The sequence below is a fragment of the Meles meles genome, chromosome 18, assembly GCF_922984935.1.
Source record: "Meles meles chromosome 18, mMelMel3.1 paternal haplotype, whole genome shotgun sequence".
NCBI lineage: Eukaryota > Metazoa > Chordata > Mammalia > Carnivora > Mustelidae > Meles > Meles meles.
Genome location: NC_060083.1, coordinates 8,506,145 through 8,520,352, shown reverse-complemented (window position 1 = coordinate 8,520,352; position 14,208 = coordinate 8,506,145). Strand labels below are relative to the sequence as shown.

Here is a 14,208-nt window from a genome sequence, read left to right as displayed (position 1 = left end):
GCTATGTCTGGTAAGGGCCAGAGAGGGGAACCACATTCCTGACTTGCATTGCAAGCCCCAAGCCACACGATTAAGTTCCTTCTAGCGGCCTCTGCCCGTGGCTGCCCGCGCCCATAAACCCAGATCCGTGAGCGGGGCAGGTGCGCTCCTGGGGCCTCCGGCTGAAGGCGTCGACTATAGACGGGGGCCTAACCTTTCCTTTGTGGTGCCGAGACGTTTACTCCCTTTACCTGCGCTATGAGAGGTTTCTCCCATTCGCTCCGCTTTGTGTTGTATCGTCTTTCGGAAACCCAAGAAAGGGCCTACATCCCTCATTGAGGTCAAACAAGGGGGAAAGACCCACCGTGGGATGCCGAGGGAAGGAGAATTCAGAAGGAAACAGGAATGGCAGAGGCGGCCCCCAGAAACCTTCGGGGGACGGAACGGGGCAGTGCGGGGCCTCCCGCAGAACATGGAGTGGGGACTCACGGAGACAGACATTGGACTTGCACTAGCAGGGGCCCCAGCTGAAGCCCAGGACACGTGCCTGCGGACATCATCTCTGTCACGGACTTTGCCGGGGGAACGCAGGCCGGATCTTTGGGTGAATGGGGCACAAGGGACCAACACCTGGTGGGGGAGGGGTCTCAAGAGTCCCTTTTGTTGCGACCTTACTCTGCGCTGGATGCCCTGAGAAAGGCCCTTGACCTTTGTGACCTCCTTTAACCTCCAGCAGCCCCAGGGGGTAGGTCTCATTGACCTCCTTTTAGGAGCCCGGACACTGAGGCTCGGAGATGTGCACTGACTGGCCGGACGTCACAGGCGGCAAAGCTGGGTTGTCATTCAACATCTCAGCCGCCCGCTCTGGAATCCTCCACGTGCCCTCCTCCTTGTCCTGCCCCTTCCCCCCACGCTTTACCATATTTGAAGCCTCAGACACCCTAAGGCTGGTGAAGTTCATCGTGCCTCCTTGATAGGCGGACAGAACGAATTTTAGAAAAGTTGAGGTGCCCATGACCACAGAGCTAGCAAGTGGAGGGACCAGCAAGGCTGTGGACTCTCTGCCACCCCACAGGGCCTCTGAACCCACACCCGGGCACCCCGCCGGCCCGACAGTGCCACACGGATCCACCGTCGTCACGCACATGCGCACACGCACACACACGCCCGCACATACACCATTTATTGTGTTACTGGTAGGAGACTCAACACTCAGATTCAAGGGGCCCCTGGCTGGCTCCCTGGGTGGAGCGTCCAACTCTCGATCTCAGGGTTGTGGGTTCAAGCCCCATGCTGGGTGCAGAGATTATTTAAAGATAATTATTTAAAGATCTTTAATTAATCTTTAAATTAATATTATTTAAAGATAACCTTTAAAAATTCAGATTCACACAAAATGCAGACCCATCTCTCCACGGACGCACAGTTTCGGTGGGGAGCAATGCACAGGGCAGGCAATGTGACAGAGACGTAGGGAAAAGTAACGGCTGTCCCCACAGCACTTTGGACACAGAGGAGAAGGGCCTGAGCCCGCCTGGGGGGCAAGAGGAGCAGAGGTGAGGGCTGGCAAGGATGCAGGGGGAGGACGAGGTGGGGTGGAGAAGGGCAGTCCAGGGTAGGGCGCGGCGTCGGCAAAGCCTTGGAGGCAGGAGCATCGGGGCGTGTCTGGAAAGCAAAGACAGAATGAAGGGGCTGCTGGGCAAGGAAGCCGCCCTGAAGATTGCAGAGGAGGAGAAGCAGGAGAGAAGGTTCCAGAAGTCAGGCGAGGGGTGGGCTTCACGAGGGGGGAGATGTGTGCCTTCATTTTGCAATTGTTAACAACCAAGACCAGTGAGTCTGTGATTCGTGCCCTGGTACCCTGCGTTTCCCCAGAGCCAGGGTGTTTGGGGGTGGCATCCTAGAGTCCTGCTGGTGCGCTACCCGTGGAGTCCCAGGGTGGGGGATACTGACCTTGACAGTGTAGATCTGGAAGTAGACGGGTTGGGTGCCCATGCGAACATAGTAGGTGATGACATCCAGGATGAAGGGGTCCACAGTCCGGGATGTGTCCAGGGAAGGGGGCTGTGAGGTGCAGAGAAGGCCTTCAGTTGCGGGGGCTCCATGCAGTTGTGGGAGCTACTATTCTGGTAACAGAGAAACTCTAATGGTCCCCCGTACCCTCTGTTGGGCACTAATCCACCTGGGCACTCAAACACTCCATCCCTTTCCTTCCCCCTGATTTCTACTCCTAATCCAGGTAAGTCCATCCTCGATTCATTCCACTTGCACAAAGACACTTGGGGTGCCTCTAGGTCAAAGGCACTGAGTGGGGTGCTTGGGGTAGACAAGATGCCTGAGAATACAGCCAGTGATCACCGAGTCTGGGCTGGGTTCCAGCCACTCACTGGCCAAGCAACCTGGGGCTTAGGAAGGGAGGGATCTGCTGTCTCCCTCAGCTCTTGGGGTATTTCCATATATCAATAGATTAATTTACATGCGTGGGTCATTGGAAAAACCCTAGTGTCGTGTCCTACACAGCTTCCTCCTATGGTTATAAAGCAGAACCATCAGATTTTGTTTTCCGTTTAGATAAACAGAATGCTTACGCAGTGCCAGAATTGGAAAGCAGCTAGAGTTGATCTCATCCAATCCCTATCTGATCCTAGAACATCTCTTCTGACTCTCCTGTCTGGTCTATAGAAACATTGCTCCCTTCAGAAAGGCCACACGGAGGAACAGGGAATGTACTCCAACAAGGCCGTCCTCGCCTACACTGTTTCCAGTCTCTTCACGTGGAAACCGCTTTGGGAGGAAACATTGGGGCTGGACAAATCGTTCACTCTGAGGGCAAGGAGAGCAGGGAGGGCCCCAAATCCCACCGATGTCCCAGCATGAAAATAAAAACTATTGACAAAAGAGCATAAGTAAGGGGCACCTTGTGGCTCAGGTCATGATCTCAAGGTCCTGGGATCGAGCCCCGCATCAGGCTCTCTGCTGAGCACCTCCCCCCCCCCCCCGCCTGCCTCTCTGCCTACTTGTGCTCTCTCTCTCTCTGTCAAATAAATAAAATCTTAAAAAAAAAAAGAGAGAGAGCACAAGTAAGATCTTCCTCCTCTAACAGCCTCCAAGTTTTGAGGAAAAAGTATTTCAATACCCAGCTAAACAGTCTCCTGTGCATACACAAAGACATTTTTTGGGTTAGCGGTAACTCGGGAAGGAGGCCTCCCCACACACCTCCACGAGAAGGTACTAGAAAGCACCCCAATCAAGTAGACTGTCAAGTCAGAAATCAGGTACCTAAAATCAAGGTGCGTCCCTGAAAGAGGCTGACTCGCCTACCAATTCTGATCGAAATCCTGAGGGGGGGGATTAAAAAAACTTGACCACATTTCTAATATTTATCTGGAAACAAACAGAAACAAACACAGTCTGAAAGTTTTCCAAGGAGACGAGTAAGGGGATAGGCTTGCTCTGTCAGCTATTAAATTAAAAAATGCTAACGTGGCCGGAAATGAATGGATTGACAAGAAAGAGTAAGTGTCCCAGAATAAACTCAAGCATCTGTAAAAACTTAGTAGATGATAAAACTGGCATTTCAGACTAATGGGGCAAGATGGCTCATGCAATAAATAGCTTTAGGACAACTGGCTGAGCATTTGGAAAAAAGCAATTTGCATGCCTCACACTCAACCCTGAAATCGATTGCAGGCAGGTTATTTAAATGGAAAAACCGAGACCTGAAAAGTTCCGGGAAATGATCGGTGAATATTAATTTAATCTTGGATAATTCAGTCTGTGGAGAAGACCTCTTGAAGCAGGACTCCGGTATCACAAAGAATAAAGTCCTGTGTGTCAGTGCATAGAAATATCGAACTTCTGTAAGTCAAAAACCGCTACTGACGAACTGGACAAGCAAGTAAACAAAGTGGAAAAAAATGTCTGCAACCCCCAAAAGGTTAAAAGTCTCTTAATAGGAGGGGTGCTTGCCCGGCTGGCTCAGTCAGTGGAACTAAAACACTCTAAATCTCAGGGTCGCGACTTTGAGCCCCATGTGGAGGTAGAGATTACTGGAAAGATATAGAAAAGATTCTCCTAATAGATGAAGGCCTTTTCAAGTCAGTAAAAGATGGGAGCTCCCTCCCTGCCGCCCAGGAAGGTTGGGGGTATAGCCTGGTTTTGTGGTCAAGAGGATCTGCTCTGGAATCAAGCTCCCTGGTTCCAAGGAGGACTCTACCTCTCATCTCGCCACTTCGAACAAAGTTACCTAATTTCGTTGCACCCTGGCGGCTTGATCTGTAGAATGGGGACATGGCAACGTTAGCACCCACCCGTAAGCGTGCCTGTACTTGGTAGGGCTGCTGAGGGTCCGGCCCGTGGGAGCTCTCAGGAAGCACGGGCTCTTACAATCACAGAGAAACCGTCCCGAGAACCTCAGAAGAGAAGGCACAAATCGGCCTATACACGTAAGGGAGAATGTTCCGCTTTGTCTTTTCCCCAGTGTCCCCCACCACCCCCAAGCAGGTGCCTGCTAAGAGTTCCAGCATGAGCTGGTTAGGGATCCTCTCTTGTGCTCCCTTCCAGCCTCATCCCACCCTGGGGGACCCCGGGGCTGACTCTTGAGGCCGAGAGCCAAGGGTGGTATCTGAAAATGGGCCCCTCCCCCCTCCCCCCTCCCCTCGTGTCTCCCCTACCATCTCTGCCAGCTTGTGGATGGCCGGGCAGAGTGTGTTGACTGTGCTCTGGTACCACGGGTCTGCGCGGCCCAGGAACGCCGCTAGCTCTCGGAGCTCCGAATGTCTGCTTGTCACCGGCTCCTGGGGAGAGGGGGTCAGGGCAGACCCATCAGGCCTGGTCTCTTGGCACTTTCTTCCCAGCCAGAGGGTCCCCTAGGCAAACTGGCCAATCACTGAACCTCTTGGTTCTCTCTCAGTTTCTCTGCCATGTGAAGACGATTGGGTTTTACTCTCCCAGTGCAGCTGGGATACCCTGGACGGAGGGCCACTTGCCAGGGACATCAAAAAATGACCATGAGCCTTGGAAGTGGAGAGACAAGGACTGCTTTGAATTTAAGGCTCCCCAAAAAGCAAACAGAGTAGGACAGCAGAAATGCAAAGCTGCAAGGGTAAGCTTGTCCCCCATCCCCCAATAAATCAGGGACTCCCACTGTCTGAAATTTCCTTTTATGTGTGCTGCGTACGTGCCTGTGTATGTATATGTGAGAGAGAGAGAGAGAGAGAGAGAGAGGTGGCCCCTGTTTGAAGGAAGCTTCCAATGAATTCCATTAGAAAAGCCAAACAAAATTCAGCAATGGGCAGGCTGCCCCCAGGGCCCGGGTCTGGGGGTCCTGGGTCATGGACCTGCCCTGGAACGGCTCTCCCAGCCCCTCATCCTAAGGAAGGACGGTCCTAGGCCCTGGAGTCAGGGATGTGGTTGCTTGGCCCCTAAGCCAGACCCCTGCTGTGGACAGCCCCTCAGTCTTCCCCAAGGTCCCCCCTCCCCTGCCCCGCCCCGCCCCGCCCTGCCACCTCAGGCGCCAGCACGGGGATGTAGTAGAGCTGCAGGCTGAGTCTGGGGGTCAGCCAGAACTTCTGGGTCTCCCGTTTCCTGCCAAGGGGCAGCAGAGCACAGGGGTAAGGTTAGGTGCTGCGGCTTCAGACAATTCCACATCCCGGCTCTGATCGTTACTCTAGACGGTCCGGGGAAGGGGGGGGGGCGGCAATGCACCCAATCTCCCTGAGCCGGTGTTCTCAGCTATAGAATGCGTACAGTAACGTCTGTCTCAGGGGCGGGGGTGTGTGGGGGGGGCGGTGGCGAGGATTACGGAGCTCAAGGCAAAGAGCCGAGCGGGTGAGCGCGGTGCTGGGCGATGGAGGGGTCTGACCGTGCCCCTGCTGCATCCTGGCCAGGCCCTCCCACCCCGTCCCCAGCTGCCCCCCTGCCAGCCCCCCCTCCGCCCGCCACAGGGCCCTACCTGAGGCAGTGGTAGGCCTGGGCCAGGCGCCCCAGCATCCTGTCGTCCCCCAGGACCAGCACCCTGGCCGTGTGAAGCCGGGAGACCCCCGGCAGCATCCCCCCATCTCCGCTGGGCAGGCCTGTCCTGCGGTGCAGCCCCTGGGGCCCGTCCCAGCACGCAGGCATCAAGATGTCAGCGGGCCACACCCGCTTCTTGATGCCTCCTTTACGCTGCAGCCCGGCACGCTCCATCTCAGGGCTGCCGGGGACAGGCAGCTCGTCAGCCCCCATGGGCAGGTCCCGCTCGATGCCACTGTCTGTGGACAGCATGGACGCCCGGGCCAGCTCCCGGTCTGGCCAGAAGCCCTGCAGATCCAAGGCCTCCAAGTCGGCACTGAGGCGCAACTGGGATCGCGGGCGAAGGAAGAGCACCAGCTCCTTCCCTGGGATGCAGAGAACAAGGGGACTGTCAGGGCAGAGAAGTTACGGGAGGCTGGCAGGGCTTCACCCCAGCAAGGCCTATGGTTCCAGGTTTCTCAAACACCATTCAGCCCAATAGAAGCCCCATGAAGAACAAAGGTTCTGTGGCCAACGAAGATGGAGAACCCTGAATATTCCTGCCACCTGTAGTTGAGTTCCATCAGTAAACATGTTAAAGGCTCTGAGAAGTCCTGCAGTAAAGAAGACATCTTCACTCAGTAACTCCCACTTAGCTGACCCTGGAGTCCTCTTTATCATATCCACTCCCTGGCTTCCTCTCATTCTCCCCCTGTCTGTAGCTTCCCCTGGGACATAGAGAAGGCCATACCTGCTCCAGGAAAGACTTCTAGGCTTTTCTAATCTACTTCCATTTTATTATCCACGAGAAAACTGAGTCAGTCTAAGGTGACCCAGAACATGAGCAGAAGTGCCAGGACTTGGACCCAGTTCACTAGCCCAGCACTTCCTGCCATGATCCACACCCTTGTGCCCCCACCCCCTGCCTGACTGGAGAAGGGCTGGGGACAGCTGCAAGGGAACACTAGTGTGGACAGAAGTGTGAGGCAGACAGGACTCTCTGGCCCCCCTCCAGCTGCTGGAACGGTAACTTCTTTCGTGACTGCCTCCTTCTTAGGGACATTCATTGTTGGGGTCAGCATGGCAGGCGGCAATTCCTAATCCAGTGAGGCCAGTGGCTAATGCACCGAACTACTCTGACATGGAGAAAATGGGTCCTTCCGCATATGCAGAACTCAGGCAATGAGCACACATGTGAACACACACAGAATGCGGACACACATCCAGACATGCAGACACAGTACACACAGTCACAGACGGACACAGACCCGTGAAGACAGTTTCACGCGTGCACACACACACACACGCAGACATACACACACTCCTCTTTCCAGCCAGCTCCCCGCCAACCAGGTGCGAGGCATGGACTCACAGAGCTGCTCTTCGTCGGTCCACAGGTGGAAGGAGATGTGGGGGCTGGGCAGAGGGATGCTTGGCTGTGGGTCCTGCAGGGGGTCACCTGAAGGCAGGAGGAGGGCTGTGGCATCCCCCTCTGCCCTCCCCGCTCCAGCTCCTGTAAGGCCCAGAGCGGATGCAGAGACCCTCTCTCCCACATGGTCCAGCCCAGGCTTTCTCTCTGTCCCATCAGCTCACCCAGGGCCCAACAGCGCACCTGTCGCCTCCCTGCCCGAGGCTGTTGAGCGCCCCCCCCCCCCCCGCCCCGCTTCCTTCAAACTTCCTGGCTTGACCGTTAGGACCTTTCACAGACCAGCTCAGTGTCTTTCGGGACCTTTCCTCCCGTGGTGGGTCCCTTCCCGCTAACCCCAAGCCAGAAGCACAGCCAGGCCAGGGTGCCTTTCCCGCTGCTGTGTTTCTGTAACACACAGGGTCTGACTCTTAGGAGCTGGGTGATGTTGGGCGAGATCTTTCAGCCTCTTTCTAACTCAGGCTTCTGGTCTGTAAAACGAGGGGCACAGTAATTTCTATCTCAGAAGTTTACTCTGAGGATTAATCCACACAATATTCAAATATATGCTAGATGCCTCGGAACAGCAGCTGGGGTACAGGAGGTGTCCGGCAGGGTTAGCTGTCATTGTGACCAAGTCACCCACCTTCTCAGCCCCCCACCTTCCAAGTTCCCAGGCTCCCACCCGCCTCAGCCGCGCGTGACAGGTGCAGCGCTGCTCTCTGGCGCCCCCCTGCGGGCCCTCGCTGCCCCCGCCTGCTTACCGCAGCAGCGTCCCCTGGCGGCCGCCGCCGGCCCCAGCAGCCAGCAGTAAATCTCCTCCAGCCTCTCCAGGTGTCCCTCCCGGCTCGGGTTGGGTTCGCTGGCCATCTGCTCCACGGCGGCCACCACAGCGTGGAAATAGCACTCCAGGGCGCGGCGAGGGCAGGCCTACCGGGGAGGGGCGCCAGAGCCTGGGTCCCGGCCCAGCACCCACCACCCACCCCAGCTCTGACGTTGCCTGAAGCTGCTTACACCTGCGGGTCCCCCCTGTCCCTCACACCGTGGCTCCCTGCAAAGTCTGGACCCCAGAGGGGCAGGGATCGCCGTCCTGAATGCAAACTCCGGGAAGGCAGGCCTTTGGTCACAGCGGCACCCGGGGCCCCTAGAACATCTTCAACCACATAGTAGTTGCTCAAGAAACAGTTGCTGATTACTCCCTGGACTTCTGTCAATCCTGCGCTATCTTGACACACCGTGCTGGTATTTACTTGCCATCTGTCTCCCAATCAGCTCACTCTCTTTGGTTCAAAATGATTTCAGAGGGACAATTTATGTTGCTGCTCTATCTACATAAAAAGGCTAGTGTCCCAGGATATCCTGCAATAACTAAGATGAATATTAACAATCACAAGGCACTATTATTAAATTCTAGCCAGGTACTGAGGCCCGCCAAGCTTTAGAGCTTGGAGTTTGCCTTCTTTCTCTCTCCTTCTCAAAGACTCATTATTTATTTTAGAGCGAGAGCTCATGCACGAGTACCAATGGGGAGGGAGTGAAAACCGTAAGCAGACATGGGGCTCCCACCAGGGCCTCACTTTAGGGTGTTGTGGGGCTCAATCTCACTACCCTGAGCTCGCGACTCGAGTCAAAACCAAGGGTCAGACGTTAACCAAACCAAGAGGTGGGTCTTAACCAACTGCACCACCCAGGCACCCCTGCTGCCTTCTCTCTTTAAAAAAGGGAAGTTAAGGGTGCCTGGGTGGCTCAGTGGGTTAAGCCGCTGCCTTCAGCTCAGGTCATGATCTCAGGGTCCTGGGATCGAGTCCCGCATCGGGCTCTCTGCTCAGTGGAGAGCCTGCTTCCCTTCCTCTCTCTCTGCCTGCCTCTCTTGTGATTTCTCTCTGTCAAATAAATAAATAAAAAAAACTTTAAAAAAAAAAAAGGGAAGTTAGTGTTAAAGAAGTTAGGGGTAAAGCACCAAGCTGAGCCCTTCTCCTTAATGGAAATTAACGGAACCAGGTATTGGAAGCCTCTCTCTGTGCATTCCATGTTCTCAAGCATGGCTGCTTCCTGCTTCCTTTAGTATACACGGCATCTGTCTTACCAGCTCATTTGCTCTCTGATTCCATCTCCTATACTCTCCCTCTCTTCCACTCTGCTTTGGCTACACAGGTCTCCTTATTGTTCCTCAAGCGCACCAGACATGCTTACACCCCAGGGCCTTTGCACTTGCTGTTCCCGATGCTTGCACGTTCTCTCCGATATCCACATGGCTCGCTCTTTCACTTCCTTTAGGACTTGACTCAAAAGTCACCTGACAAGGAGACTTCCCTGATCACACGAACTAAAATTTCAGCCCCTCCTCCCAGTTTCACATCCTTCTTTGCATATTTCCCCCTTTTGCTGTTATTTATCATACTGTACATTTTATTTATTATCACACACACAGAAAAAGAAAGAGATACACTATAATATAAACTTCACAAGGACAGGAATTTTTATCCGGATCCCAGCATCTAGAAGGAACAATGTCTGGCATGGCGTGAGTGCTCAGCAAATATCTAATGTATTTATAAATGAAGCACCAAGATGAAACGGACCCTGTGGCCTTTTCCAACTCGGATTCATATATTCCTTTAATTGCATTATTTGTTTGTTCTGCAAACATTTATTGGAGTCCTAGCTGGTCAGAATGACGTGCTCTCCCTTAATCGGGAAGCCACGACCCTCCTTGGCAGACCTCTAGACCTCAGAACGGAGGTGGGCCTGCCTGTGTCCTTGTTAGAACCCCACATCCTCTAAGCCAGGAGACGGGCTCCTTCAGTGGCAGGGGAGCGGGGGGACTGAGGGAAGACAGCCAGAGGATATAATCGAGGACACTTGTTCGGAGGGTCTTACGGGCCATTGTAATGACTCTGGCTCTGACACCGTGTGGTGTGATAAATGCACGTGACTACCCAGATCCCCCACTTTCAGGACGGAGGCACACCCGAGTCCCGCTGCTGGGAGAGATGACAGCTGCTGAACTTCTTGTCAAAGTCGGCCTCCACTGAAGAAATCCACCCCCACGCTCACGCCCCGCTCCTGAGGACAGTGCACTCCCAATAACTAGCAGATGGGGAAGGAAGTAAAAAGGTCTGGCCCCTCACAGTAATTCAGGACGACACCGATTCCTACAGAATCAGCTGTGGGCAAACTCCTTCTGGGGCTCAGGAGATTAAGACAAGAGGGACAGCTGACCCCGAGGAGATGCGGCTGGTCTCCAGTCCCACTGCCGATCCAGCAAGATCTGGCTCCCAAGCCGTGTCTCTAGGCCCCTTGCTTGGCCTCATCCGCACATCGCTCCAGAATGCACAGCGGACACCTGCCTTTGCAAAGCAGCCTCCCCGGTTCCTGTTCCCCTGACCCCACGGTGCAGGACGCTTGGCCCCAGGTGGCACCATCCCCCTCGAATCGAAGAAGTCCTGTACCTGCTACAGCCCGTGGCTGGAGCATCTCTAACCTACTGGAGGCTTGGCTGTGCACAGCGGCCCAGGCTGACTCAGAGAAATCAGGACGCAAGCGGGTGAGCGTGAGAAAGGAATGAATGCCCCGGACAGGAGCAGGGGGCGAGTTAAATAACTAACAGCGCGCCCAGAGGTGAGAATATAGCACAACCGTCAGGGCTACATATTTTCTGGGAAAACGTTACCATATGGCGTACTTCCAGTGGGATGGGGGATATCTGTATTATATAAGAGCACACACCCATGCGGTATATAAAAACCATATACAGAGTTTGGGATCTGCTTTTGTTAAAAAGGAGCGGTGGGGGAGCGGGGCTGGGAAGTGGCGGAACATAGGTCTGATGTCACAAAGATCTGGGTTCAAATCCTGACTCAGCCCGTTTGTATCTGTGTGACCACCGGCAGGTCAGCAACCTCTCTGTGCCCGTTTGGATCATTCTACCCATTTCACAATGTTAAGATGGGATACACGTGAAGCGCTTAGCGCGGTGCCCGGGACACTGCGGACATTCCCGGCAGCTACGATGACGAGTGCTGTCTGTTTGGTTCAGGAAATAGACCACAGTGTTCACCGCTAGTATGTCTGGGCGGACAGGCCTGCGGGATCTTTGTTTCCTCTTCTGGCTTACGTGCATGCCCCCCACCCAAGATCTTCCTCCGTGAGTGTGTCCCCCTTTTGGACTGAGGGGAAGGTGGTACGAAAACAGGAGAAGCGGGAGGGTGAGTGGGAGTGCTGGTGCAGTGGCAGCCCAGGAGGGCTGGGGCGGGGCGCTACCTTCAGCTTGCTCTGCAGGGCGCTGGCGTGGCAGGCGTCCCCGAGCGCCGCTTGCAGGGCGTGGGAGACCACGTGCCGCATGCAGGCCTCCGGGGTCTGCTGCACCTGCGCCGCCTCGATCTCCAGCAGCAGGGCGCTGCACACGGAGGGAGAGACCAGCTCCGGATCCACGAAGAGGAACACTCTGAGGGCAGAGATGGCAGGGGTGCCAGTGAGGGTGACCCTCAAGAGGAGAGCCCCCGGATGGGCACCGTCAGGGCCTCGCAGCCCCAGGTGTTTTGTTTCTCCAAACACAGGAGCCTGGAGTTTGAAAGTCGAAGGGGGGGGGGATGGCAATAGGGAGCGGTGGGGACTGGGGCAGATCAGAGCAGGCAGGAGCAGCTACCCCCTGTGCTGGGGTGGCGGCAGGGGAGAGGGCTAGGCTAGTCTCGTGTTCAGGTAAGCCCCAACCGAAATCCTGCTCCCTCCCCTAGCTCTGTGGCCCACTGATGACATCACCCTCCAGGAGGGACCCTAAATCCTTCCTGCCCAAGGGCTCTCTGGACCCTGAGTGCACCCCATCTCTTCTCATCACCTGATCACACCCAAAAAACCAGCCTCCCGCACCTGTTCCCCTTCCCGGCTGCCAGCTCCTCTGGGTCCCTCCATCTCCCTGCACCCCAGTCTGCCCCTTCCGGGGCTAGTTCAGCAGTGGCACCTGCAGGGAAGGAGGCAAGGCACCCCCACTCCATCCGCCCCTCTTCCCAACACAAGCAGACATTTGCTCAATCTTGTATAAAGGGCCGGGCACACACACACCAGAGCCCCAGATTGCACAGTGTGCTTGTGGCCTGAGCTGTAAATACTCCAGGGCTACCTCTGGCTGCCTGGCTGGTTGATGCTGCATCACGGGGGCGGGGTGGGACAAACAAGCCTGAGCTGTAAATACCCCAGGGCTACCTCTGGCTGCCTGGCTGGTTGATGGTGCATCACCGCCAAGGGCGGGGTGGGACAACAGAACTCCGGAGTGGCTCAGTGTCCATGTCACCTTCTGCATGGGAGCAGGATGGCTCAGAAGCCAGCCCAAGAAGAAAGACCTACCCTGCTTCGGGGATTCCCCAGAGAAGCCAGGCCGCGCCCACCCTTGACAGTACACCCCACGGCTGGACACATGGCATGGACCTTCCGGCTCTGCTGGTGTTCGTCCCCACCCCGCCTGGTCCCCCTCAGTGAGCAGTCATGGAGTCCCAACACCTAGAGGGGACAGAAGGCAGTAGCCTTCCTGGGGCCACTCACCTCTCCTGGTAGGGGTACAGCTCACTCGTCAGGTTCTGCTCGGCGATGACCAGCCTTTGGTACAGCGTCCCTGCAAAGCAGACCACCTCAGCCAGCAAGCCCCTAGTCCCCAGCCCTCCTTCCTCACTTCCGCAGGAGGTGCTGGGACTTCAGAGCTCCAGGAACCTCGGACAGAAAGCGAGACCATGAGGTGCTGCTGCTGGGTCTGAACTGGGGCAGCGCTTTCCTGACCTAACCTTTACCTGGGACAGCTCTGACCTGGGACAGACTTGACCTGGGACAGCTCTGACCTGGGACAGACTTGACCTGGGACAGCTCTGACCTGGGACAGCTCTGACCTGGGACAGACTTTACCTGGGACAGCTCTGACCTGGGACAGACTTGACCTGGGACAGCTCTGACCTGGGACAGACTTGACCTGGGACAGCTCTGACCTGGGACAGCTCTGACCTGGGACAGCACTGACCAGGGACAGACTTTACCTGGGACAGCTCTGACCTGGGACAGACTTTACCTGGGACAGCTCTGACCTGGGACAGACGTTACCTGGGACAGCTCTGACCTGGGACAGACTTGACCTGGGACAGCTCTGACCTGGGACAGCTCTAACCTGGGACAGCACTTACCAGGGACAGCTCTTACCTGGGACAGCAGTCTCTGTTTTCAGCCTTATGGCACAGTCCAAGGCTACCGTGCAGTAGGGGGCAGGCAGGGTTAGCAACCTCGTGCAAAAGTTGTAGGTTCTCCGGTAGAGCTCTTCCGTGATGCCGGTGGCCTGGGTGGGAGGGAGGAGTCAGGCGCCTAGAGCCCTAGGTCAGAGGGCTCTGGACAGGGCGGGAGCGTGGAATGGAGAGGAGGAAGGACGGGTCTGACAGCCAGACCTGGGCTCACACCTCCCTCCCAAACGTACAACGCCAGCGTCTTCTCCCAGCGCCCGTGACACAGCTCCCGACACCCTGCTCCAATTCACTGTGGTGGGAACCCATCTGGCCCTGTTCTGCTAGCAAATCCACCCGCCTCAGCACCCTTTTCCTCATTCCTGCAGCGCTCCAGGCTCCAAGCTTGGCTGTCCCGCGGGCAAGATGCTCACAGCACAGTGCCCGGGGGCTCCCCTTCCCCACCCACCCCCCAGGCTCCTGCCCTGCTGGAGCCCAGCCCCATCCTGCCCCTGGATTCCAGCAGCCCCTGAACCGCTTGTCACGCCCCTCATCCCCCTCGCTGCCCACTCACACCCCCCGTGACTATACACAGATCCTGGTTCCCGTTCTCAAGACATTTTCCCCACGGCTTGTCTCTCC

General features: G+C 56.0%; 1 protein-coding gene across 6 annotated transcripts in view; it reads right to left on the bottom strand.

Annotated features, from left to right (window-relative positions):
* The window catches only part of PIK3R6 (phosphoinositide-3-kinase regulatory subunit 6), a 53,758-nt gene that overhangs the window by 9,884 nt on the left and 29,666 nt on the right, over window positions 1–14,208 (bottom strand). For 5 of the 6 annotated variants that reach the window (XM_045985098.1, XM_045985099.1, XM_045985095.1 and 2 more), the window contains 9 exons: window positions 13,553–13,685; window positions 12,911–12,980; window positions 11,636–11,819; window positions 8,137–8,302; window positions 7,340–7,480; window positions 5,930–6,353; window positions 5,484–5,562; window positions 4,650–4,772; window positions 1,930–2,040 (listed from right to left, as the gene is read on the bottom strand). In XM_045985098.1, coding sequence (XP_045841054.1) covers window positions 1,930–2,040; window positions 4,650–4,772; window positions 5,484–5,562; window positions 5,930–6,353; window positions 7,340–7,480; window positions 8,137–8,302; window positions 11,636–11,819; window positions 12,911–12,980; window positions 13,553–13,685 — 1,431 coding nt within the window. The remainder of the gene's footprint in view (window positions 1–1,929; window positions 2,041–4,649; window positions 4,773–5,483; window positions 5,563–5,929; window positions 6,354–7,339; window positions 7,481–8,136; window positions 8,303–11,635; window positions 11,820–12,910; window positions 12,981–13,552; window positions 13,686–14,208) is intronic. The other variant, XM_045985097.1, reaches the window with a different exon arrangement.